The 27,657-nt window shown below is 28.0% G+C and overlaps 2 protein-coding genes across 4 annotated transcripts; both read right to left on the bottom strand.

Moving 5' to 3' along the window:
- Nucleotides 1-1,525: 1,525 nt before the first annotated feature.
- Nucleotides 1,526-11,293, bottom strand: LOC101499802 (nucleoside diphosphate kinase III, chloroplastic/mitochondrial-like). 2 transcript variants are annotated; one of them, XM_004503569.4, is made up of 15 exons: nucleotides 11,118-11,293; nucleotides 10,598-10,762; nucleotides 10,396-10,504; nucleotides 10,224-10,306; nucleotides 9,515-9,578; nucleotides 9,290-9,407; nucleotides 8,403-8,557; nucleotides 8,165-8,216; nucleotides 4,718-4,771; nucleotides 4,437-4,616; nucleotides 3,281-3,318; nucleotides 3,115-3,165; nucleotides 2,650-2,817; nucleotides 2,436-2,548; nucleotides 1,526-1,919 (listed from the first exon to the last, which is right to left on the bottom strand). In XM_004503569.4, exons 2-15 carry the CDS (start codon nucleotides 10,714-10,716, stop codon nucleotides 1,796-1,798), a joined length of 1,428 nt encoding a protein of 475 aa, XP_004503626.1. In that variant the 5' UTR covers nucleotides 10,717-10,762; nucleotides 11,118-11,293; the 3' UTR covers nucleotides 1,526-1,795. The 2 variants fall into 2 exon arrangements, with proteins under 2 accessions (XP_004503626.1, XP_012572130.1); XM_012716676.3 differs by lacking the exons at nucleotides 8,165-8,216; nucleotides 8,403-8,557; nucleotides 9,290-9,407; ... (3 more) ...; nucleotides 10,598-10,762; nucleotides 11,118-11,293 and having other exon boundaries at nucleotides 4,437-4,577; nucleotides 4,718-4,895.
- Nucleotides 11,294-14,374: 3,081 nt separating this feature from the next.
- On the bottom strand, nucleotides 14,375-17,093 carry LOC101498634 (uncharacterized). Of its 2 annotated transcripts, XM_004503567.4 has the most exons (4): nucleotides 16,729-17,093; nucleotides 16,026-16,109; nucleotides 15,131-15,288; nucleotides 14,375-14,631 (listed from the first exon to the last, which is right to left on the bottom strand). In XM_004503567.4, exons 2-4 carry the CDS (start codon nucleotides 16,096-16,098, stop codon nucleotides 14,614-14,616), a joined length of 249 nt encoding a protein of 82 aa, XP_004503624.1. In that variant the 5' UTR covers nucleotides 16,099-16,109; nucleotides 16,729-17,093; the 3' UTR covers nucleotides 14,375-14,613. The 2 variants fall into 2 exon arrangements, with proteins under 2 accessions (XP_004503624.1, XP_004503623.1); XM_004503566.4 differs by lacking the exon at nucleotides 16,729-17,093 and having other exon boundaries at nucleotides 16,026-16,654.
- Between the last annotated feature and the right edge of the window lie 10,564 nt (nucleotides 17,094-27,657).

Raw genomic sequence — 27,657 nt, 5'->3', positions numbered from 1 at the left:
AATAGATAAAATAAGAGGTAAATAAAAAATTTAGAAAATCAGATTAAGAAAGATGTTATTTAAAATATTTTTTTTAATTATATCATTTAATTAATAATATTTATATAAATTTTCAGTGTTATATATTATGTTTTATAATTATAATATTAAAAATGCATATTTGATAAAAGTAATATTATCTATAAAACAATTAAATATTCAATTAATTTGGAATATATATATATATATATATATATATATGAAATTTTCAAATACTAAAATCAATTTCAGTTTTTAATTTTTCTCTATTTATGAATTCACTTCATATTAATAAAAATATTGACGCATAAAAAAATTAAAAATAACAATAAAATGAAAATATAATTAAACTATTTAAAAAAAAAAGATTACAACAAAAATTTATAAAAAAAGCTCTTTTGAACTATTATATTCACAATTACACATAACATTTTGAATCTCTACCAAATTTCTAATAATGTCATCCATCACAATTATCCAACAACCAATAAAAAATGACAACATAACGAAAAAACATAAATCAACAAAACAAAATAAAAGAACTAGAATGAAATAGAAATCAATAAAACAAAAGCAAAGAAACAGAAATGAATAATACAAAATATAGAGATTTGAGCTAAAAAAGTTCCAAGGAAAAGAATGGAATGGTTTCTAAGCCAGGAACAAACCTCCAACAATTGTATAACCATGATCTTCAAGAATTCCAATTCATTGAGAATCATAGAGCACAATACACAAGATCAAAAGAGGACACAAAATCATTATCCCTCTCTACACATGGTCATAAGCACCACCTAAACTAGTCGAAGATTAAACTGTAAAGGGTTCTCAAAAATACCCATTGTGAATTTAAACTGGAAAATTATTTTCAAGACACAATTTCGACTCATAGGAAATTAGGAATTATCTCATTTTTCACCACAAAGAGGCACAAATAGAGTAACAAAGACGGCGCGTTAGGTACAAATTATTGAGAACGACAACAGATAACAGCGCGCACATGGACGGTGGCGTCGCAACACCGAAAATGGAACAAAGGTGGCGGTTTCAGAAGGTCGACGATCTTGGTTGAGAAGATAAGACGAAACAACGGAGGAAGAAATGGTTGGCATGAAACAAAAACTTACAAAACCATTTTTTTTTTTTTGAGATTTTCGCGAAAATCGTTTAATTAAGGAAAAAAACCATTTCAACCCACTTTCAACCGAACTCGTTTTGTTTCAAAATTTAACTAAAATCAATCCTACTATTAACCACTCACCCATGTTTAGTTATTCTATCCATTTATTGGTCACTTAATCATCTTTCTCCTACAAATTGTGTCGTGAGATCTGGCATTACTCAAAAACCGATTTTTACTCACCTGATAATTTTGGTTGAGTGCCATCATTATAACGATTTCCAGGGCTAGTTATTTGTTATTGGGCTCAACAATATTATTGTTGAGAGGTTTAGCATTTTTTTGTTGGTGACATCAAAGCATCCGACGCAACAAAATTACATAGGATAATAACAAAATGATCATGATTGTTGACCTGTTTTCACTAATTGGTAAACATCCAACAAAGAAATTGCCAGTCTTCACCCGACTGAAGAAGACAAGAGATAATGAAATTAATACAATTCCTATTATGCTACTGCTATCATTACTATACTCAAAACCTCTTATTGGTGACTTGTTGTATTGTTCAAATATTGCCGTTTACTGACAAATAATTTATTCATCCGAAAAAACTCAATCATGTAGAAGGGAGTACGAAGAACATTATCAATCAGTTCAGTTGTCACCATAAATCCACTTCTCTGAATTGCTTGTGAAACTAACCAATTCCTCTGGCTTAAACCACAACTTAATCTCATCCTTTGCAGTCTCTGGTCCATCGCTCCCATGGATTATATTTCTGCAATAATATACAGATTTACAAAATTACTAAGCCTTCCGTCATAGGACCTATTTGAATTGATTTATTTTATCTTATCTATCAGTAGAAATACTTAAACATTTTGTCTGAAAGAGTTTATGAAAACAATTTATCGTCATGTCTATAAGTTGTTTTCAATTTATTTCATAAACTCTATAAAATAGCTCATAGAAATATATTATAGCTTATACAAAAATAATTTAACTTTATTTTATCTTTTGTTAGAAAAATTTAATTTTTATACACTATCATAGTAAAAAAATTACATTGTTAGTCAATTACAACCAATCATGATGGTGACTTTAGAGCTGATCAAAGTAAAAGTCAAATATTTTCATTGATTCGATGGTTGTGATTAATTGACAATATAAAATATTTTTACACTATCGGTGAATATAAATTAAATCTTTGTTTTATAAAAATACATGTATAAACATTTAATTAAATTGTTATCTAAACAACACCTTAGCATATTTCTTTGCAAAATAATATTACCTTCCAACAACAACAGCCAGATCGCCTCTAATGGTTCCAGGCTCAGATTTCTGTGGATCTGTGGCTCCAATTAGTTTCCGGCCATAGGTAATAACCCCTTGTCCTTCCCACACCTATGACACCAAATTTTGAGAAACAAAAAACACAGATTAGAAACATAAAACACCAGCTTGTTTGGTGGATTCATAAGGCCATAGATTGAATAATTTCTAACCATTGCAACAACAGGGCCAGAGCTTAGGAAGTCACACAATCCATTGAAGAAGGGTCTTTCTTTCAGGTCGTGATAGTGCTGTGCGGCAAATTCCTTTGTAGGAGTCAATACTTTGATTCCAACAAGCTTGTACCCTTTCCTCTCAAAACGGGATATAATCTCTGAAATCTGAAAAAAGAGAGACTACTTAGAATCTAAATTTTCATTTTCGGCAAGTAGATTAAGTTGTGAAGCACTAACACACGCACAATCACCGGATACAATCCTGACATGACACGTAGACAACAGTAATAATTTGAGAAAGTAAAAGTGATTGAATTTAACCACGTTTGTTGGTATTTGACATCACACGTGTCGAACACCTAATACGCCTTCAATCTCAAGTATCAATACTAAGCATTGCATCTACCAGTGTTTCCCAAATAAATCATGCAGAAGAGAAATTTAGAGCAGTTTCCACTTTACCAATCCTCTCTGCACTCCATCAGGCTTAATGGCAATGAAAGTGCGTTCCAGCTGAGTGGGAAAAAGTAAACACGTGAGTTGCACATTTTAATCATACCAAGAAAGAAAGAAAACAAGCATTGATAGGAGTTAAAATTGATGTGCAGATGCAGATAATGACATTTACCTCAGCAGCATGCACCTCCTGATCTTGGAGCATGTAAGCTACAAGACATAGCAAACATTAAATAGAACTATTAGTTGAATCTCCCGTTAAAAGATGAACATTGTAATATGCAGAGATTACACTAATCCCTAAATCACACATACAGTGCCTCTATTTCCCAACAAATAAGGATGATTAATTTGATATAAAAATAAAAGGGTTGTGTGCAATTGTCCTTTTTATATTGTGCAACATTGCGAAGCACCGACATATTCAAGGCATAAAGTGATAAAGTCAACCGTAGAGACATTTGTCAAACTTTACACTTAACTAGTGCAAACTTTTAGAGAATAGATATTCATGATAAATGTTACACAGTTCATAATGAAGGTTGAGGAATTTGTTCAAAAAGAAAAATACCAACACAGAACAGGTAACAAAATTGAAAGAACAATGTCTGTTTTGATTAATTTAGAGGCTTGATTAAAGATTTATATTGGGTTTACATCACAATTAAGGGATATCAACTGGAAGTAATAAAGCCTATATATTATAATATTACATCCAAAATCTAATTTGATTCCCTTGTGTTAGAGTAAAGTGCAATTGATGTAAAAGAGATCTCGGAAGCTACAATGCTACAATCAAGCAAAGTACAAGGCTCCTCTTCCATTTCAATAACACACACATTACCCATGTTTTCTTGATAACCGAATCAGCTTATTGTATAAATTTTACACACAGAAATGTATGAACATACATCGTAGTTCACAAAGTGGTGCACATGATAAGATCTTATAAATATTACTCTCACCGACCAATAATATATCGGTCTAAATTTACATCAAATACATCAGATTTTCAAATATATTTTTTTGTATATATTTCATTTAAGACTAGTATTTAAAAAATAAAATTGTTGTTCAAGGATGTGTAATATATATACATGTTTTGTTTTTTATATTATTATTTTCTCAACTAGAGACATCAATTGGTGTATTTTTTCAAGGTGTCAACATATCGTAATAATATTTTATGTTGAAATAACGGAATGATAAGATCTGATGTCAATTGACATGTAATAACAACAGTAACAAAAAAAGTGAAAACAAAAAGTGAAATCGTTAAAACAGATATATAGAAATAGAATAATAATGTAATGATAGCGAAACCAAACCTGCAGCGGGAAGAGCGAGAGCTCCCGAAATCCAGGAAGCGGTGGATCCATTTCCAGAACCGGTTCTTCCGTAATTTGAAGCAAACAATGGAAGTTTTGTGATAGATGAGACTGCTGCAGCAGCCGCAACGGCGCGTCCTTCTGTGAAAATAATGAAGAACTTATCAAAACAATTAAAATCTAAAAATATTTGGCACAACTTGATTAATAAACATCAAAAGACATTATGATAATTTGAAATTGAATCGGAAAATAGAGAATAGAGAGAGAGTGAAACTTACGAGAGTGAAAAGAAGCGGAGAGAAGGGACCTCGCGGCTCTGGAAGCGGATTTGCAGAGATGTGAGGCCATCGTGATGAGTCGAATGTAACGGCGATGTGATGTGATGTGATGAGAAATGTGATTGGTTATGTTAGGCTCTCTTCACTTCTCACCTTGCCTGCTCTTCACTCTTATTTATTCCTATTCCTTTTTACAATTTCCTCCTTTCTTTTATCTTCATTTCGATTTTTGCCTTATTGAAATTAAATATTTACAAAATCAGATATTTACATTTTTTTATTTATAAACAAAGATATTTAGATGAATTGATACCAGTCATTTATAAATTATCTTAAAACCATTCATTTAGTATTCATTGTAAATGATCTTTTTTGTACAATGTAAATGAAATTTATATAAATGATATTTGATATATTATAATTTAAATTCAAAATACATTTTTTTATATTTAAATTTGTGTAAGTTTCCGCGTTTGATTTTTTAAGAAAAAAAATATATCAACATTTTGTCATGGTAGTTTTTAATATCAATTTCCATGTTAAAGTCAAAATCACGAATTTCATACATTTCATGTATTACTAATTATTGTTACATATAGTATAAAATTAAGTTGAAAAGATAATGATACTTCAAATTTTAAATTACGTATTATTTATATAAAAAAAGGAATAAATTACTTTTTTTTTTTTAATAGATGGAATCATCGTACCTTAAAATGTTAAACTTAAATTTTTTGAGAAATTTTTTATATGTATAATATTAAGTTTAGTAGTAAGTGACTCAGGCAACATAAGCAAGCAATTAGTAGTTTGATCTCTGCCTTTTGTAAATAAGAAAAACTTTTTTTGGAGGAGAGAAATCACCATGCATGTTCAAGAGATCTCCAGCAAAAATTATCAAAGAGTTTTCATGGTTAAAATAGTAATTATGTAATTATCATATCAATATAGTGTGACACAAAGACAAATGTTTTGATTTTTTAGTCATTTAGTCGGTTTGTATGAAAAAGTATATGATGAGACAATTTAACCTCTTAAATAAATTTCAATTGCATTAAAGGATTACACTATATAATTTCACGTGAAACAAATCTTATAGTATATTTGGATTTACGTTTCTATAATTGGGCTCACGTCTCACAATACATTACGTGAGAAGGGAAGATTATCGCACAAACAAACATAATGTTAGTTTAACCCAAAAAATTGTAATTCTCACGATCGATCTACAAAAGTCTATATTATCATATCATTAATCATTGCATTTTTCACATTACATCATTAAATTCACATAAATCAATATTTATTTTTTCAGTACAAAAATTGATATTATTAATTTGTCATGTAAACCTCTCATAATGTTTTCACATCACATCATTTAAAAGCACACAAATCAATAATTTATTATCTCTACACAAATTTGTATAGCCATTTCATGTATACTACTTGATACTACCTTTATATAATTTGATCTCTCAAATTGATAATTTAATGTGTTCATTATGTGTAGAAATGTTCTTAAATATTCTTGTGTGTGAGTGGATTTAAATAGCTTAGATTTAAGGACAAAAGAAGTATAGGTACATTTATGTATGTAAACACACACACAAAATAACTCTTGTAAAAGATATATACAATGCTTAATTAATAATTTTTTTTAAGCATTAAATTTTATCATTTCAAATCGTTGAATATTTTAATATTATCTTAATTATCATACCATCAAAATTTTAGATAAATCAAATATTATTCAATATATAATCTTAAAATTGATATTTTATTTGTAATTTGAAAAAATATATCAATTATTAAATAAAAGTTATTTGTTGAAGTATCAAATATGCTAAATTCGGGCAAAAGATAAATAAATATCAATTCTCAAATACTCTCAATTGATTCAATCTCAAGTAAAGCCGTCAATGATATGGTTATGCCTTTTCAAATTGATTGAAGAGTGGTTGACGTTGATATAGAATGCAAAAGGAAGATGCTACAAAGATAAAAGAGAAAAGTTGTTGGGGAAGCCTCTATAATAATCGTTTGATTAAATGCATGCGTTGGTCCAAGGCATTTATAAGTAAATATATAGGTAATACTAATAACCCCACCGATCAAGATAAAAGCCACTTCGTTTGTGGATTTCATGTGATACACATCACATAATTACAATGACCATGTGAAGATCTCGATTTCAATTCAGCGGAATGAATTATTAAATACCAACTTTTTCAATGGCCTAGCTAATTCCTCCCTAAGCAGATCTAAAAGAGGAAAGGACAAGTTTGTTTGGACGTGAAGTACAAGCTAAAATGATGCTCTTCGTGTGGGGAGTAAAGGCTTTTTTTTTACTAGAGAAAATGCAATTTATAGTTAAAAAAAAACTCTAAATTAAAGTATTTTATAAAAGTTGCCAAAAGTTAGTGATAATGGATAAACTAATTTGTAATTGAAAGCTTATAACTATCACAGTTATTTTAATATTGATTTTCTGACTATATTAAAAGTCCGTTTATTCATTAAAACTATCACAGTTGCCATTTAAACACTGTTAACCAAAAAAAAAAACAGAGACTAAAAATCTGTTTGTTATGGTGTTATGTATTACAAAAAAAACATTTGACATTCAATAAATTATAATTCTTAATAAAATAAAATTTATTTTATATTTGTTTATTTACCATAAAGAAAATCACTTTAATAACTCATCTATCAAAAATGATTTTCATGATAAACCATGTTTTATTTACTTAAGAAATAACCTCACTCTAGAGTTTTAAAAAATTAAACAGATAAAATAAACTCCCATAACAAGTATCCACTTGCTTCAACTATTCACATCTCTTTTTCCTAAACCTTGGGAGTTTTAGAACCCCAAGATACATTTAACATTTTTCTTTCAAATATATTCTTAAATATAATTATCGTAATTTCCTTTTTACAAGATTACTGATTTAGAATAAAAGTATTTTGATAGTTATATACATCAATCAAGAGCTTTCTTACTTATGTGCAAATATCTAAAACCATCCAAGTATTGAAATAGAAGGAGTGTTAAATTTTTCACTTTCAATAATGATCGATATATCGTACTTTTAAAGAGTTTCAAAAAATGTATTCTTCAATTTCAAGATGAATGTGAATTTTCTAAGAATAATTATTTGAAGTGTATTATTTAACTCGAATAACACTTTCCTAAAACTCATCCGGAATCTCTTAATTCACCAAATGAGCTACTTATAAAGGGACTTTAAAATAATTATTTGATGTGCCGTTAACTCCAATAACTCTCATTTTTTAGTTTTAGAAATTCCAATTGATATTTCCAAAAGAACCAAAGTGATCATAGAAGTATCGGGACAGTGTCATATTTACAAAGTGGTTTAGATTTCATGCCCACTAAAGCTCATCAATCGTGTTACATCTCAATCTACCCATTAGGAACTGATCTATCAGGTTCTAATTTGCTGTAACTTTGTAAAGCTGATAACCAAGAGTCCACCTGCAAGAATAAAAATACAGGGAGACTATATCACTTGAGTAATGACATATGTGATGGAAGACATTATATTTAGAAGTTTTCAAAATCAAAATGACTTGAGTACTGCAATATATTTAGAATTTGTCCATCTGAAATTTAATAATAATAACTGCGATTAAGAATCAAATTATCTTAACTTGGACACACCTGCATCATAGAATTGCTTGAGCACTCGTAGCGAAACCCATGGCGAGTTAAAATATAAAAGGCGTAGTGAATATCATCACCTTCACGCGTAAAACACGGCAATCTCTCTACTTCAACAATATCAGATAGAAGGGTTGAGTCCTGAGGACTTATATCTGCAATTTTTCCATTTACAAGTAAACAAGTATTAATGCCTTGTAACCATGTACATTTTTTATCTAAGATGTTAATAAAAAGAAACTTTGGCCTTTGCTACATAGTTTAAGCATCTGGAGAATTAGCTCATAGCATACAAAATGGCCAATAAACATTTTCAGAGTTAAAGAAATGAATAGTCATTCCATCATTTTTGGGACTAATTATCAACTTCTATCATTGTAAGGAACACTCATTCCCCTGAATATGCTTATTTCCATTCAATTAATCCAACCAAATATGACCCACTGAGAGTCACTGACCCATTCCATTCCATTTGCTACAGCTAGATGTGCACCGAGTCACTCATAAAATACAGCAGCAACAACAACAAAAGTCTTTTTCCCTTAGGAAAGGTTGGCTACATGGATCAAATGACATAATATCCTAATGTAAATCATGCTAAAGACAAATCATTTTTATACTCGTCTTAATCAGGCTTCTATATGTATTTTTCACTAGTTGTCAACTTTCTCTACAAAATGAACAAACCATTAGTTGTAAGATTCTACTATTTTTCACAATGGGGGCTACACAAACTTTCTCTACAATGCATGGTTATATGTTGTCTTTTATCCCCCTTCCACCCATTGTCAAATTCTCATATTTGCAATACTGAGCTTTTTCCTATATCTCTACTAAGCTACTTATTAATAAACAAAGTAGTACTGGAACACAACTAACTGAACTACCTGTACACAACAAATATAAGAATATACATGCACCATGGAGAACGACAAAGCGGGGAAGCCAGTCATCTACTTCAGTATCATCTATAGGTGAGGGTTCTCCCGGAAGTGCTTCCCATCTCTATACAGAAAGATCAAAAGCACATAACGCCAACTTGTTCGGTAAAATAAAATAATTAAGCAGAGACCAATGAAAAACAAATTAATGCAGGGCTGGACAGTCCGTACAGTTCTAATGTGTAAATAGCCAGATAAACGAGCCGACCGCAGAACTTCATCAATATGTTCCAACCTGTGTAAAACATAACTAATTTAACAAAAACACATATTGAGGAAAATGCATTGACATATTGAATTTCCCAGCAAAAGGAGAGGGTTGGATAGATATAAAACAGTAAATTGCCCTTGGTTCTCAATTTAGTAATGTCAACTTCAAAGATAACTAATGTATAGCTGTCTAACACATTATGAAGAATAGCTAGTAAGGAGTGAAGTGAAAAACAAAAAAGAAAACAAGAAAACTGAAACTCATTTTATTCTTGGGGTCTATTTGAATTGACTTATCTAAGCTCATCTACTACCAAAACACTTGTGAGACTATTTGGGAGAGCTTATGAAAACAACTTATGACATGTCCATAAGCTGTTTTTGGCTTATTTCCGTAAGCTCTCCAGTATAGTCTATGAAAACAGTTTGACATTATGAAAACACTTAATTAAGTTGTTTATTACGCAAAAAGTTGCTTGTGTCTATGCTCCAAATCTAATGCTACCACCTAACCCTGCTTCTTTAATCACCAAATTCAGTACACAATAAACTAGAGAGATAGACAAACACAAGAATGATGGCAACCTAAAGAAAACTACTAATTAATTAACATTTGCATTACATTATGACACCAAATCCCTAAAATAGTTCAAAATTGTAGATCACTCACTGAGCTTTCAAATGAGCTTCCCTCTCCTCTAAATCAGCAAGCTCTTGTCGAAGTGATTCTACTTCTGCAGCTGTAAGCTCAACCTACACAATATAAGTTTGTATAGTTAGGAGACAACAAAACCTTCACCGATGACAATCGATCGAAATTGCAAAAGTTGCTAGAATCAAACCTTTTCCTGACCTCTGGTACCGGACCTCCATGACAGTCTTCGTAGAGTAAACAAGTTCAACATGAAATTTGCCGTAAATTTTCTTCGAGTCCACAGGTGGAGCGAGGACCTAAACTAAGCTAAATTGAGTAATTCACTTCAAATAAACTCAAACTCTCTGAATAACTTTCTTTATGTTCCTTTTTTAACCAGCAAAGAATACCTTAAAGAATGATCAGTAGTTCCAGGTTGTTGAGTAGTACTAGTAGATTCTATAGTTGATGTTGTTGGAATTTGAAAATGATCAGGGATAATTTTTAATTTTGCAGGACAATCATCCATGAAATTGAATTTCTTTGCTAATGATAAATGTGGAGAATGGTTTATCCTGAAACAGTAACAATACAAAATTGGGTCAGTTCCCATAAAACAAATATTTATTAAAAACAAAAACTCAAACCTAACAAGCAGTGAATATCGGAAGCAACGTAGAGAGACAAGTATCAAACTAGATCATATCAAATTATGGTAATTTACCAAACCCGGAGTGAGCAACAAATCGTAAGTTAAAATAACTATTAATTAAGAACAAAAATATAGATCAGTTAATTAAATTGAGCACGTGGCAACAAATAATTAATAGAAAAGAACACGTAATTATGATTATGGTGATGACGATAAGCGAAAAGAGAAGGAAGAAAGATAGGGTTCCATTCCAATTTGAATAGGAATGATATACATACCGTGTGACAGGGAAGAAGTAGAAGTAGAAAGTGGCTCGAAGCCCAAGACGCGAGTTTTCTGTTCGGTATAGCAGCAGCGATATTCTTTCAGTTTGTTTCTGTTACGGTTACCGTAGAAAGACAATTTTACCCATCCTCTTCACTTCACCACCAGCCCCAACCTCTACATTCGTGTCGTCATTGACTTCTCTAACACGTTGTTTTTTATCCCAAACAAACACGACAACTAGTGCCTAATGCTAACGAAAACGCCACTGCTTCAAAACAAATAATAAATGGAGTTTTTTTAATTAAAAATAATTTACTCCCTCTTTTTGGTTGAGTGATTCTTTTCACCTATTAATTTTTTACTTTTTATTTACAATAAATAATGAATTAATACACCGAACTGTCGTAAGAGTTATTTGTTAGAAATATTTTTTATTTATTTATTGTAAGTGAAACAATTAAATAGACCGTTCATAGTTGAGTAGTAAATATTATATATTTTTTTTTTATAATTTAATTATTTGTAAGCATGTGATAAGGATTTATAAATCTTGAGTAATTTATGGAATGTCCAAATTAAACTTTCATGTTATTATTTTAAAGAAAAAAAGGCAAAATGAGTTTTATTAAATAGTTAAATTGATTGAAATAAAAAATATAATATAAGAGAAGAATTCTCAATCGTGAAATTTAACGTAAAACGAGTTAAATGACGGATAAAAACATTAGCAATTTGTTTAACAAGATTTAAAGAAAAAAAAGAAAGAATTATTAATTTTTTGACAATTAGCCATCACCAAACCAAAATAGAATAAATCTTTGGATTTTGCATATATTTCTCAAATCACATCAAGAGAATCTCCATCAATTACAACCCATTTAAATTCAATATACAACCTATTTAAATTCAATATCATGGATAAACTGAAGAGCTAGTTTCAAATCAAATGTTTTCATAATATAAAAATCTGGAAGCGTCTCAAAACAAGTGGTTGTTCTCATCATCAAGCCATTAACATCACGAATAAATCTCCAACATTTCATTTATTATTCATTGGTCCAGTTGCATCTACGTTAATTTTGTAAGAAGGTCTTTTGGTGAGAGACCAAGAGGATGGAAAAATAGAGACATGTGTTTGAGAATTTAAAACATGACGAGTGTTCAACATATTTGTACGGTCTTTCATGACTCTCCAAACTTTATAGATTGTTTCAAATATCAAAGTATTTTTTGTTCAAAGTTGACTGTTTTTAACATTTCAAAAATACCATAACATAAAGGCAAGACAAAACTTGATTCAGCATCTGAGTCGTGATTGATTATATTTTCAAGCCAATGAAAAAAAGAAATTCATACCCTTCAAAACAAACACCTAAAAGAGATTGAAACCAGACTTATTTTTTATTAAATGTATTTCTTAAATAGGCATTCAATATCTTCCTAAAACGAACTATATCTAAAACAAAAAAGTTTCAACATCATGTCTTTTAATTGTGCTTGTGAAAATCCTAAAATGCATTGTTCATTTTTTTATAATAAAACTAAAGAATAAACTTACAATTTGAATAGTGTTATCACAATTGAACAACCACGCCGAATGCATGAATTGCAGCAAGTCTACTTCCAAAAAAATCCTCTTGTGCCCAAAAAAAACAGCTCTTAACAAGGTTTTTTAATTTAGAAACAATTTCACTGACTCTCAAATTTCTACACAATGACATACCATTCTCAAAGTGCAGTTTCCAACAACATAAAATGTGTTTATTTCCGTAGGTATATATCCAAAATCATTTTAAAAAGAAAAAGTTTATCCCATTTTCGATAGACTAATGAATCATGAAAATAATTTTAGATTATACACTAAAGGATCCAATTTTCTTCCACTCATGTTAATAATGTTACGATTTAAAACTTTTTTTTTATAGTAAATGTGGAAACTAATTACATAAAATAAAAAACTTATTAAAAGGAGTGACAGCATATATTTTTTTAATATGAAACAACCAAAAATCAAACCTAACACAAATGTTAGGGTAAAAATGTTCAAAGATGCACAACACGAAAACTTAATTCCCCAACATTATGTCCATAAGGGGTAGAATCTTATTTTACTAATGTTAATGGAGTTCAATAATGCATCTCTATTTGTAAATATAGAGACTAAACTATCGGAAATTCATTTAAGGGTTTCATTCAATTTTTATCCGTATCTTTAATAAAAAAAAGTATTTTAACTTAAAAAAATTAAAGACGCAAATTTAAAAGAAACTTGAATAAAAAAAAAAGAAAGTTTGTTTTTCAAAGATGAAAAAATTTAAGACTAAAATAAAATTTTAAAGGCTAAGGGTGAAATTAATATTAATTAAAGTAATAATCATTGTACAATTATTTTGGATTGTGTAAGGTTACGATGTCAAACTTTTATCACACCTCATGAATATTTTATGTCAGTCTTAGGACAATATGGAAAACACACTACCAACATTGGTACTTCCCTCCAAATATGTGAAACAATATTTCCACAATAAGCTAACCCAAAATTCAATCAGAAGAAAAAAAAAAAAAAAAAAAAAAAAAAAAAAAAAAAAAAGCAACAGAATACAACTCAACCATTAGGCGTTTACTACTTGAGTTCTTTTAACAGTTTGTTTGAAAATGATGAAGGAAAAGGGAGAGAGGAGGGGAATTTGAATAATAGTGCACAATTTCCAATAAAAATATAGTATGCTAGCAAGTGCTAAGGACACATGATAATATTTCCCTTGAATATATTTTTAAAGAAAATCTCTCACTTCAAATTTGAGGAATAAGTTTGAAAGGGAGGGGGTGGAAAATGAAAGGAAAGAGAGAGAAGAACTTTAATGAAAAATTATGTATTTAAAAATGTCACATGAGTAGGAAGTTTGAGAGGGAGAGAGAGAAAACGAAGAGATTAAAAAAAAAATCCACTCTACAATTTCTTCCTCCAATATTAACTAAGAGGATTTGAAAGAGAACAAAATGACTTCCAATTTGTAAACTGTCCTAACTAAAATATCCTTAGTTATTTATAAAATAAAATAAATAATTGAAAAAAAATTGTCTATAGCTCTCTGCATGTATTATCCTTAACATTCCTCTATTACTAACTGCCTCACTCTAACAGATTTTAAACCTATATTCTAATTGTTACAAAAATTTGTTTGGGATGGCTACCTTAATATATTTTTTTAGGTCACTATACAGCTATTTTGAATAGTTAGCAGAGAATAGAGATATTACAAGAGACTAATACAAGTTATGTCTAGATAAATTGGTTAATAAGAGAAGTAACGATTAAATTGGTAGATAATATAGTCTCCAATTTCAATCCTGATTGGATTGCATTATTGACAGACAATCAAATCAATAATTTGTTTAAAACATAGTAACACCCAAGTAACAAAATGAAAAAGGACCCGTAGGTGAACTTTGATGAATCAGAGCCGCAGAAAAATTATTCATGTAGTTTGTTTTCAGAACAATCGATTAGAAGCAGCCACCCAACTGCCAAAAGTTCAGAAGTTTCAATTAGTAAGTAGTAATAAGACTAAAAATAAAGAACACCTAGAACAATGTTCATGATGCAAGATGAAAAGATTGCACACCTCAGCTATCCCAAAAAGGCCAAAGTAAATACGGAAAAGATTCTTATTTACAAAAAAACAGAAGTAACCAAGAGAAAAGAAACATGAATGCAATGTTGTCAATTGCATATCACGGAGCAGTAGCGATTTGTTCAAATTCCGCTGTGCTATAGCGGCTATTTGACAACAATGCATGAATCTGAAGAAAATGCATGCATACTCCTGGAGAAAAAGTATTCTTCTTTCTCCATGAGAATATTCAATTTGTAGAAGCCTAATAGTAGCTCATGCAATTGGCGGGATAAATAGGATTTTGAACTTTTGTTAGTCCATGAATGAGTTAATTTATGAGCATAACAAATAACAAGTGTAATCAGGAAACATCAATGATGTAGCACTAACAAGGAGATTTTACATACCAAAACTGCCTCAATCTCTTCGTTGGTCACTGGAGTTCTTTTGGGCTGAAGAGAGGCCTTTCCTCCTAATGTAGTCGTTGTTGAAGCTTTTGAACTTGAAAAGAATGATAAACTACCACCGCTTGTTGACGGCGAAACATGAGTCTCAGAGGTAGAACCTGCAATGAAATTTCAATAATTGAAAATTTACTTATATTCAACCCATAAATAATTTGGGAAACACTCTGTCATTCATCTCAAAATCCAACTATACCAATCATCACATATAACATTAACAAAAATTTAGCAAACCCCCGCCTCAACGGGTAGATTGAGTACAAGGATCAACCAATGTTATATAATAATTTATAAGGCTCTATGGAAAGCAGTATTGTCAAATAATAACTATAGCCGTGCTATAGCATAGCAAATTTTGAACAAATCTTTGTAATATACTATTTAGTATAAAGTGTTGCCGAATAGTGGCTCTATAACAGTGTAGTGTAACGAAATTTGAACAATTCGGATACACAATTGATAAAGAGTCAAAATTTTAGTAAATTCATTAGATACTTTATCAATCACAGCAAAATCAAAATGAAGGCCTAGATTAAACAAAGATCCAAAATAAAATAAAATAAAAAATAATTAATGAGAAACTAATCATTCCTAATACCGAACCTTATTGTTTGAAACTCAATTGGGTATTCCTATAGCTGTGATTGTGAAAACATTGATGTAAAAGGATATTTTTTAGAAGAAAAAAACGGTAAAGAGTTTGTTTAGAATAGAACCGGTATATAACAATATAGCATCGCAATATACATCATAGAAACTAGGGCTACATAACGATGAATGAAATACTAAAAGTCCTCAAAGAAAAAGAATAAGAAATTGATGAGAGAGAGGAATGAACCAGAGGATTTATGGTGCCTGTTGGGGAACTTGATGCGAGGGATTCTCTTCAAAGCGTGAGCACCTCCACCCATCGTTGTTGAAACTTCAAACAAGACAAAACAAAACTGCGATTTCAGTATCGAACACAACACACACCCAGTGGCGGAGCTTGACCCATAACTTTGGGGTGGCCGACATAAAAACATCTGAATCTTATATTCAACATAAAACACTTATCTAAATCAATCAATTTTTTTACTCTTCTTTATTCTCACAAACTTATCCAAATCAATCAATTTAAGAAACATAAAACATCTTATATGCAAAAAAAAATAAACTAAAACACTTTATAGGACAAAAAAACTCAAACAAAAATGCAACAAAACTCAAACACCTTGTGTGCAACAAAAAAAATTCAAACACTCTATATGAACATAAAATCAAACAACTTATGTGCAACAAAAAAAAAACTCAAACACTTTATATAAACATAAAATCAAACACCTTATGTGCAACACAAAAACCCTAAACAAAAATCATAAATTGAAACTCTAAATCAAAATTGAAAGTCCAAATCAAAGCTCCAAACTCAACAGTAACAAAATAAACTCTAAATTTCATGATAACTGAAGAACATAAGCAAAATGTTGCACTAACAAAATCAAAACTAACAAAATAGAAATCCGAATTCCAAATCAAAACTAACAAAAATCAGAACTAACAAAATAGAGTGGTGAACAGAGAGGCAAGAGCGACGAATAGCCACCGCCACGGAGGCAGTCAGGCAAAGGCGGCCGCAGACCCTCAGCGAGCAGAAGAGCGATTCGTAGTCTGGCAGAGGCGGCCGCGTTTGTCGTTGTGAATCTGATTCTGGAGGAGGGAGAGAGGAATGTTGTAACTTGTAAGCAAAATGGAGAGATACGCGGATGGAAAAGAGAGATACGCGGACGCTGATGGAAGAGAGAGGAAGAATGAGAAAACTGAATTAGGTTTAGATATTGTTGTAATTTTTTAGTTTTGATCAGGGCATTATAGTAATTTTACTTATAATTTTTTTTTGGGGTGACCACGGCCCCCTATGCCTCTACAAAGCTCCGCCTCTTGCACACACCTCTCCAAAATGTAGCTCCAATTATATTATTATATTAACCTCTCATTCCTTGTAAACCTAATAATCCTACACCATTATAAAAATTTAAAAATTTCAAAAAGAAAAATAGATATTTTTTATTATATTCTCTTTTCAATTTTTTTTATTTTAATATATCTTATTTTACAACTTATATACAGAATAGATGGAGATGGGACAAGGAAAATATTTTTCTCCTTTAAAAGATTGTTGTATCATTGAAATTCTGCTATCTATTGCCTTGTTTTGTTGACAATTGAAGAAATGTTATATCAATAAAAATATATATATATATTAATAAAATAAAATATATTAAATAGAAAAAATACATAAAAGTCAATGTAGATTGAGTAGATATCACAAAAAAAATAAAATGTCGAAAAGTTTTCATAATTTTCTCTTATTTTATTATCTATTTCAAATAAATTAACAACTACATTCTATTGTCAAAATATTAGCAACTTTATATTATTTTTAACTAATTCTCTCTTATTTTACTGTTAATTTTATTTATAAATAAAATTAATAACCCTTTCTATTTTGCAAGTTAAATGTCTCATATTTTACGGTTAATTCTATTTATTAAAATATAAATTAATATATATGGTTGTTTAAAAATAAAATAGACGTAAAAAATAAATTGTACAAGATAGTTATTGGATTATTATTGAGTAACTTATAGAATATGTGTATTTTATTTTTAACATCTATTTTATTTTTAATATAAATAAATTTATTTATTTTTCTCTAAAAATGAAACAAATTTGAATATACTATAAACACAAATAACATAAATATGTTAAGTTTTTTGACCATGTTAAATTGTTTAAATAATCATATGTATGCTAATTTATTTTTTCATAAATAAAATTAATTGTAAAATATGAGGCACTCAATAGCAAAATAGAGGAGAGTTGCTAATTTTATTTTTAAACAATTGTATATATATATATATATATATATATATTAATTTATTTATTTTAATAAATAAAATTGACCATAAAATATGAGATGATTGGATTTAAAATAAAATGAAGTTGCTAATTTATTTACGATGTAGAATAAGAGATAAAATATGAAGAATTTTTAACAAAATTGAATGAAGTTGCTAATTTATTAGACCACAAAATATGATAGAATTATTAAAAGATTATAACATGTTATTTTATTTTGTACATCAAGTCAACCACATTAACTTTAATACTTTGATGTATTTTTTATTTATTTATTTTATTCTGTTTGATTATATTAATATAATTTAACTTTTTATTTATTAATTTAACATTTATTCATCTATTAAAATTATATAAAAAAAGGCAAAATATGGTCGCATTCCAAAAATAATTCTCCTAAAATAGAGAAAAAAAATTATTCTCACATACCTGTCTTGTGACCTAAGGAAGGTAAAATAAACCTCCTAATATTTAACTCTTAAATCAATTCTACTAAATATATTGGAAGATATAAACAAAACAAAAAACAAAATTAAATACATTCTTTTACTCGCTCGGTACCTATTCATAACACTCTATGACATTTATTTCCTACATATATTTAAAAAAATAATAATAATGTAATTAATATGTATAATTTGTGTTGATTGTTACTATGCATTTAAAGTTAATTTTTTATATTTTGAAATAATTTAGTAATATTAATAAGATACATACATTCAGAAAAAAATAATAAATATATTTAGAAATTTGTAAAAAAATCTTATGTTTAGGAACAAATAAATGTGACAAAAGCGTCTTTAGTGAAATATATAGTAAAATATAATAATTAGCTAACAAGTTAATACGTCTAAACTTATAATCCAGCATAATAAATCTAAACTGCCGCCCAAACCAGTCAGTTTATATATTTTTTGAAACACAGCCTTGTTCCAAAGTATATATCCATAGGAAAATTATGTATTTTTTATGGGACTTCTATATTATATTTAAAAATTAATATATTTTTGTATTATTAAATTAAATTATTAATAATTGAATTACATATCATATATAAATGAGTTTAAATATATTTTAAATTTAATATCATAAATTTTTAAGTTTGATATTTTAAATGTATTTTGAAATGACATTTTTTTAAATAATTTTAATCGAGGGTTTAATTGTTATGTACATTGAGTTTAAAAAAATTTATACTAGCATCATATGACAATCATTTACGGGATATATTTAAATGTAATTTTAACAAAAGTTAAATATTTTTACTAATCAAACGATTGTGATTGGCCGACAGTATAAAATCTCTTTACAGTGATAGTGTATATTAATTAATATTTTTAATTAAAATTAAAATTTTAATTTCAAATATAAAATAATCTATTTAATTATTGTGATCAAATTTAAATGGATAAATATATTAAAATTCTTAATTTAATAAATATTAATTAATAACATAATAATATTTATGTGGACAAATTAAATAAATTATTAATCAAAATATTTATATTACATGTACACACGTTTTTTTTACTACGGTGTAACTTGTTTTTTTTTATATGTGTTGTTTGAAGTGTAAGCTAGAAGTTTGAAAATAAGTTTGTGATTTTTTGGAAAAGAAGTTGCACTTAGAAAAAACTAACAATGGTTAATTCAAAAACATATATATTGATTGACCAATAGTTTAAGCTTTAACCCAATTATATCAAATATTGACCAATAGTCTAAGCTTTAACCCAATTTCCATGGAAACCGTGTTGTGTTACCCATTATTCGTACCATCTTCTATTTTAAGGTGTCGTGATTTGTTGATATTATTCAATAGAGACAGAAGAAGCAAAGGAAATGAAAAATAATCATTACCGTGATTTTTTTCTTAGTAAAAAAACAAAGAACTTTAACCCCACGCAAGATTCATTGAAGAAAATATTTCATGTATATACTCAAACAATATAATTGTTGAGAATTAAAGAATGTTGTAGTAGCAGCAACGTTAACATTACCCTCACCTTTCTTATGGAGTAATTGAACGAGCATTGGGTAAGAATCAATGACTTTAGCCTTTAAAATTGGAGTGCTCCTATTTTAATATAAATTAATAAATTAACTATATTTTTTTAATCAAATATCTATTTATTGACTTTTATGATTAAAAAATAACATTTCATTATTTATATATATTATATTAATTTATATATTTTATCGTAAAAATATTAAGTATCACTCTTATGAATAATAAAAATTATGAAATAAATAAATAAAGTTTATTTTGATAATATTTTTGGTAAATATTTAGTTATTATAATTATATAAATAATATAAAATATTTTTTTAGAAAAAACATTTAATTTTTTAAAGATCAAATGTATATGTCGAATTGACTCATATATCTTTAAAATTTTCTTAAAATTTATACTAAATATCAATTTAGTCCATTTAACTTGAAAACATCAATTAATTTTATATTTTTCTTTTTTAAATTTAGCACCATAACTTTAAAAGATTTATATTTATTTTGATATAAAAAAAACAATTAAGTCAATTAATTCAATGCAGGCCTTTCAATGGTTTTTAAAATGTTTTCTAAAAAAGATATTTTGATAGACAAATGAAATTGATTTATATACTTCCATTTAATAAACTAATTTATCGTTTCATAAATTTGAATGACTAAAGTGTTCGACTCTTACATTTTTAGGGGTTCAAATGTTGATTTAATTGCACCTTGTACATTATATTTTTCATATATATTGCACTTGTGGACCATCTATGTAGCTCAACACTAAGCATGCGCGCAGTTAATTTGACAACTCAATTCAAGGGTCAAAAAATGGCTTTATCTTGCACTTCTTGATCGTGAGGAAGTTGATGGTTTTATCTTCACTGCAAAACCTAAATGGCTAAAATCACCATTAAAAATGAGGGTTTTTTTTTTTTTTAAGTGTAATTATTTGTAAATTTAAAAATAATATGATAAAATTATGATTCTTACACATCTTTCATGAATTTTAAAATATACCATAAAGTTAACTTTTAATTGTTGTCTTTCAAAATTATTTTAATGTATCCTTTAAACTGTAAAAAAATTTATAAAATTAGTGACATAGTCTATAATTGAACTATTGACTAAAGACACAAAACTTTATATTTTACCAACATAGCCAACATATATTTTACCAACATAGGCAACATATATTTTACCAACATAGTTAATAATATCATAAATTATTTAATTTAGAGTTTTTTTTAATAAAAATTGTTAAATAAACTTTTTCTTTGAGGACTAAAGATCTTGCCTTAGTCTTTGGGTTGGTGATGACACTATAAAATTACATAATTAAAATAAATTTAATTCATATACATGTTAAGATTATAAAAATAAAAGACTATCAATCAAACATAATCATTAAAATTATTTGACTTGAATTATAAATTTTTATTTATAATTAATCGGTCGATATATAAATAATTCTAAATTCATACTATATACCGATTAACCTCTAATAAAATTAAACAAAACCTTGGAGTGAATGTACAGATGTCCCTTTCTTGAACTGGCCAAAATTCATGGCAGCCCAGGTGTTATAATACCCTTACACGTGTGAGATGATAAATAAAAATAAAGCCCTCAAATTGAAAACCCACAAGGCTAATATATTGACCCCTTCATTTTGGATACAGTTCTAATTTTGAATATAAATATCTAGATGTTGATAACATGCCCGGTTCTTATTTTTTTTCCTTTAAAATATTGGGTTTGGATAAAGAAAAATTCAACATATTCGATTAAATAATTTTAATTACCTGGAAAACTAAATATCAAAGGATTTAAAACTTTAATATAACAAATTTATTCTTTTCTTACAATTATTTTAAATTTTATTTCTTTAATTAGTGTATATTTTGAGCACACCTGGAGAGAAGAGAACATGTTATAGTCAATCACTTAATTCCTGACTAACAAATCATTGACTTGACTAATTTTTTGGATTGATAATTAGGTCATTTATTAGCTAACAAAATTTCCATGGTAAATTAATCCACACAATTAATTATTATTATTTTTGTGTGCCCCAATTGACACTTCTCAAACGCTTGCGTTCAAAATCATTATATAAATCGTTATTGCATTCTCCATTTTGCCTCAACATTACAACAACATTAACTAATCCTCCCAAGTTTCCAATCTTATACACCTTTCGTTCATTCCTTTGATAAAATACTCAAAACTATATATCTAGTAAAACAAAAAAAAGTTGCACCATGTTTGGTTGCCTTAAAATTGGAGCATCACATAAAGAGGTAAAATTAATAGAGCCACTAAAAGCAACAAAAGATGTATACAAATATGAATTAACGAAAAAGCAAACACTAGTGAAGAAAAGGGTTCGATTTGCGGATTCAGAACCTACCATTTTGGGAGAAGAAAAAGAATTTGAAAAAAGAAGATGTATTAGTAATGAATTAGGAGAAAAAGAAGGAATTAGAGTGAAGATCAAATTAACAAAGGAAGAAGCTGCTATATTATTATCAAAATGCAATGGGAGAGTTCTTGAATTGAAGGATGTTGCTCGTGAGCTTTTGTCAATTTCAGGTGACCGAGTCAGCATTATGTCCACTCTTGCAAACAATTTTTAAGGTTGTATATTTATTTGTTGATATTAATGATTTTTTTTATTGGTGAATTTGTTTTGGAAGAGGATTTTGTAAGTAGCTACGCATATAACACTTCTTTTGTGTTTCAACCTTTTATCACTAGATCAGTATTTCTTTTGGGACTAGTTGATTCTAATTTGTTTTCCTGTAAAAAAAAAACATAGTTCAACTAATTAAGCGTAATATTATAATGTTCTAAATTATCAGAGAAATGTAATTAAATTCGTGAATTGTATCACGTTAGCAATCACTGTATATAATCAACAAATTGATCAAAGTTTTAAAATTGAAATAAAGAGGTTAAGGTTTCGTTGTATGAAAAAGGTTAAGGTTTCTAAGACCATGCACAATGCTTAAACGTGTACACTATCGTTGATTTATAATTTTTTTAATTTTATTACTTTATCGATAACTAATAAGATAATTCATTTGTTTTGAATTGTATGATAAAATTAGTTGTTGAACTAATTTAAAAATATAAAATCACGTAAAAATATACTTTTAATTAATATTTTAAAAAATTTAATTAAGACAACAAGAATAAAAATAGAATAAAAAATGAAATTTTGGAAATTATAAGTTATAACACTTTTTTAAGTAGCTTGTTAAAAAACGTTATAAGTTTTGAGAAAAACATATAAATTTGTAAGAAAAACAGTTATCAAACATGACTATTAATTTTAATGATATAAGTTATTTGCTATAAATATTTTTTTTTGTGTTGCCAAACAAGCTCTAAAGGAATTCTATCAACATTTCTATATCATAATATTTTAAGAACACACTTATTTTAACACAATTTATTAAGTAGAGCCAAAAAATAAAATGAGAAAAAAGGTGTTGATATTTTCACACTTCTTAATAATTAAACACCCAAATTTATTCCTCCAAAATGAAATGTGTATTTAAGCTATAAGTGCTAAATAGAAGAAGCAGCTCATGTTGTGGATGATAAGTACCCTTACTCCACAAACTAACGGTAATCTAAAAAATAAAGATCTTTTTCTAAGACAGTGATAGAGTTGAAAATATTGAACTTAAAATTCATTACAAATTAGATGAAATTCAGTTGTTCACAAATAAACCTAAAGAATATACTTAAACCAAACTACAAAAATATTAATTTCTCCCAATAAAAAGGGATTAAATGGAGTGGTATTCTGCACAAGGAGTAGTTAATAGAGATACGAATAGGTCAGGTCAGACCAGACTTTAAAAAATCTGAACTTGGCCTACGATTAACTTTTTAGGCATACGACCTATCATAGTCATTTAAAAGTTTATTCATATTAAAACATTTAAATGTTCTACTCATACCACATGATGCTCTATACGTACCAATATCAATGTACATATCTATATATATTAAACAAAAAATAATTTTACTAACAAAATAATTTAAAAAAAATCTGAAACAAACATCCTTTAAACCCTACAACATAATTTTTGATTTCAAAGAATAGTTTTTTTTTTTTTGAAACAAACGCACCAATTATTATCTCTCAAACAAATATGAAACGACTACTGAGTGATTGACTAATTGAATGACTACCGAATATAGAACGACTACCAAATATGGAAAGACTACTGATTGCCTAATAGAATTTAAAATAAGAAATAATATTATTAATATAATAATAAAATTTAACATTAATAAATAATAAAATATATATAGACCGGCCTCTCAGGCCTAATAGGCCGAATGCATGAATTGCAGCAAGTCTACTTCCCAAAAAAATCCTCTTGTGCCCAAAAAAAACAGCTCTTAACAAGGTTTTTTAATTTAGAAACAATTTCACTGACTCTCAAATTTCTACACAATGACATATCATTCTCAAAGTGCAGTTTCCAACGACATAAAATGTGTTTATTTCCGTAGGTATATATCCAAAATCATTTTAAAAAGAAAAAGTTTATCCCATTTTCGATAGACTAATGAATCATGAAAATAATTTTAGATTATACACTAAAGGATCCATTTTCTTCCACTCATGTTAATAATGTTACGATTTAAAACTTTTTTTTTTTTATAGTAAATGTGGAAACTAATTACATAAAATAAAAAACTTATTAAAAGGAGTGACAGCATATATTTTTTTAATATGAAACAACCAAAAATCAAACCCAACACAAATGTTAGGGTAAAAATGTTCAAAGATGCACAACACGAAAACTTAATTCCCCAAGATTATGTCCATAAGGGGTAGAATCTTATTTTACTAATGTTAATGGAGTTCAATCTCAGAGTGTTTTTTTAGACAAACCAATGCATCTCTATTTGTAAATATAGAGACTAAACTATCGGAAATTCATTTAAGGGTTTCATTCAATTTTTATCCGTATCTTTAATAAAAAAAAAGTATTTTAACTTAAAAAAATTAAAGACACAAATTTAAAAGAAACTTGAATAAAAAAAAGAAAGTTTGTTTTTCAAAGATGAAAAAATTTAAGACTAAAATAAAATTTTAAAGGCTAAGGGTGAAATTAATATTAATTAAAGTAATAATCATTGTACAATTATTTTGGAATGCATTTAAACTTCATTGTTTATTGTTTAAGGTTACGATGTCAAACTTTTATCACACCTCATGAATATTTTATGTCAGTCTTAGGACAATATGGAAAACACACTACCAACATTGGTACTTCCCTCCAAATATGTGAAACAATATTTCCACAATAAGCTAACCCAAAATTCAATCAGAAAAAAAAAAAAAAAAGCAACAGAATACAACTCAACCATTAGGCGTTTTACTACTTGAGTTCTTTTAACAGTTTGTTTGAAAATGATGAAGGAAAAGGGAGAGAGGAGGGGAATTTGAATAATAGTGCATAATTTCCAATAAAAATATAGTATGCTAGCAAGTGCTAAGGACACATGATAATATTTCCCTTGAATATATTTTTAAAGAAAATCTCTCACTTCAAATTTGAGGAATAAGTTTGAAAGGGAGGGGATGGAAAATGAAAGGAAAGAGGGAGAAGAACTTTAATGAAAAAATATGTATTTAAAAATGTCACATGAGTAGGAAGTTTGAGAGGGAGAGAGAGAAAACGAATAGATTAAAGAAAAAATCCACTCTACAATTTCTTCCTCCAATATTAACTAAGAGGATTTGAAAGAGAACAAAATGACTTCCAATTTGTAAACCGTCCTAACTAAAATATCCTTAGTTATTTATAAAATAAAATAAATAATTAAAAAAAGTTATTTATAAAATAAAATAAATAATTAAAAAAAATTGTCTATAGCTCTCTAACATATTTTAAACCTATATTCTAATTGTTACAAAAATTTGTTTGGGATGGCTACCTTAAATATATTAAACAAAAAATAATTTTACTAACAAAATAATTTAAAAAAAATCTGAAACAAACATCCTTTAAACCCTACAACATAATTTTTGATTTCAAAGAATAGTTTTTTTTTTTTTGAAACAAACGCACCAATTATTATCTCTCAAACAAATATGAAACGACTACTGAGTGATTGACTAATTGAATGACTACCGAATATAGAACGACTACCAAATATGGAAAGACTACTGATTGTGACTACTGAGTGATTGACTAATTGAATGACTACCGAATATGGAACGACTACCAAATATGGAAAGACTACTGATTGTCTAATAGAATTTAAAATAAGAAATAATATTATTAATATAATAATAAAATTTAACATTAATAAATAATAAAATATATATAGACCGGCCTCTCAGGCCTAATAGGCCGAATGCATGAATTGCAGCAAGTCTACTTCCCAAAAAAATCCTCTTGTGCCCAAAAAAAACAGCTCTTAACAAGGTTTTTTAATTTAGAAACAATTTCACTGACTCTCAAATTTCTACACAATGACATACCATTCTCAAAGTGCAGTTTCCAACGACATAAAATGTGTTTATTTCCGTAGGTATATATCCAAAATCATTTTAAAAAGAAAAAGTTTATCCCATTTTCGATAGACTAATGAATCATGAAAATAATTTTAGATTATACACTAAAGGATCCATTTTCTTCCACTCATGTTAATTAATGTTACGATTTAAAACTTTTTTTTTATAGTAAATGTGGAAACTAATTACATAAAATAAAAAACTTATTAAAAGGAGTGACAGCATATATTTTTTTAATATGAAACAACCAAAAATCAAACCCAACACAAATGTTAGGGTAAAAATGTTCAAAGATGCACAACACGAAAACTTAATTCCCCAAGATTATGTCCATAAGGGGTAGAATCTTATTTTACTAATGTTAATGGAGTTCAATAATGCATCTCTATTTGTAAATATAGAGACTAAACTATCGGAAATTCATTTAAGGGTTTCATTCAATTTTTATCCGTATCTTTAATAAAAAAAAAGTATTTTAACTTAAAAAAATTAAAGACACAAATTTAAAAGAAACTTGAATAAAAAAAAGAAAGTTTGTTTTTCAAAGATGAAAAAATTTAAGACTAAAATAAAATTTTAAAGGCTAAGGGTGAAATTAATATTAATTAAAGTAATAATCATTGTACAATTATTTTGGAATGCATTTAAACTTCATTGTTTATTGTTTAAGGTTACGATGTCAAACTTTTATCACACCTCATGAATATTTTATGTCAGTCTTAGGACAATATGGAAAACACACTACCAACATTGGTACTTCCCTCCAAATATGTGAAACAATATTTCCACAATAAGCTAACCCAAAATTCAATCAGAAAAAAAAAAAAAAAAGCAACAGAATACAACTCAACCATTAGGCGTTTACTACTTGAGTTCTTTTAACAGTTTGTTTGAAAATGATGAAGGAAAAGGGAGAGATGAGGGGAATTTGAATAATAGTGCACAATTTCCAATAAAAATATAGTATCCTAGCAAGTGCTAAGGACACATGATAATATTTCCCTTGAATATATTTTTAAA

Source organism: Cicer arietinum, chromosome 6 (assembly GCF_000331145.2).
Source record: "Cicer arietinum cultivar CDC Frontier isolate Library 1 chromosome 6, Cicar.CDCFrontier_v2.0, whole genome shotgun sequence".
Taxonomy (NCBI): Eukaryota; Viridiplantae; Streptophyta; class Magnoliopsida; order Fabales; family Fabaceae; genus Cicer; species Cicer arietinum.
This window is presented reverse-complemented; position numbering and strand designations above follow the sequence as displayed.

Coding starts and splice junctions, on each gene's coding strand:
- LOC101499802 (XM_004503569.4), bottom strand. CDS start 10,716: ATGGATGATTGTCCTGCAAAATTAAAAATTATCCCTGATCATTTTCAA. Junction 10,505..10,597: donor ACTACTGATCATTCTTTAAG/GTATTCTTTGCT, acceptor AGCTTAGTTTAG/GTCCTCGCTCCACCTGTGGA. Junction 10,307..10,395: donor GTACCAGAGGTCAGGAAAAG/GTTTGATTCTAG, acceptor TATATTGTGTAG/GTTGAGCTTACAGCTGCAGA.
- LOC101498634 (XM_004503566.4), bottom strand. CDS start 16,212: ATGTTTTTATGTCGGCCACCCCAAAGTTATGGGTCAAGCTCCGCCACT. Junction 15,289..16,025: donor CAGGCACCATAAATCCTCTG/GTTCATTCCTCT, acceptor ATTTCATTGCAG/GTTCTACCTCTGAGACTCAT.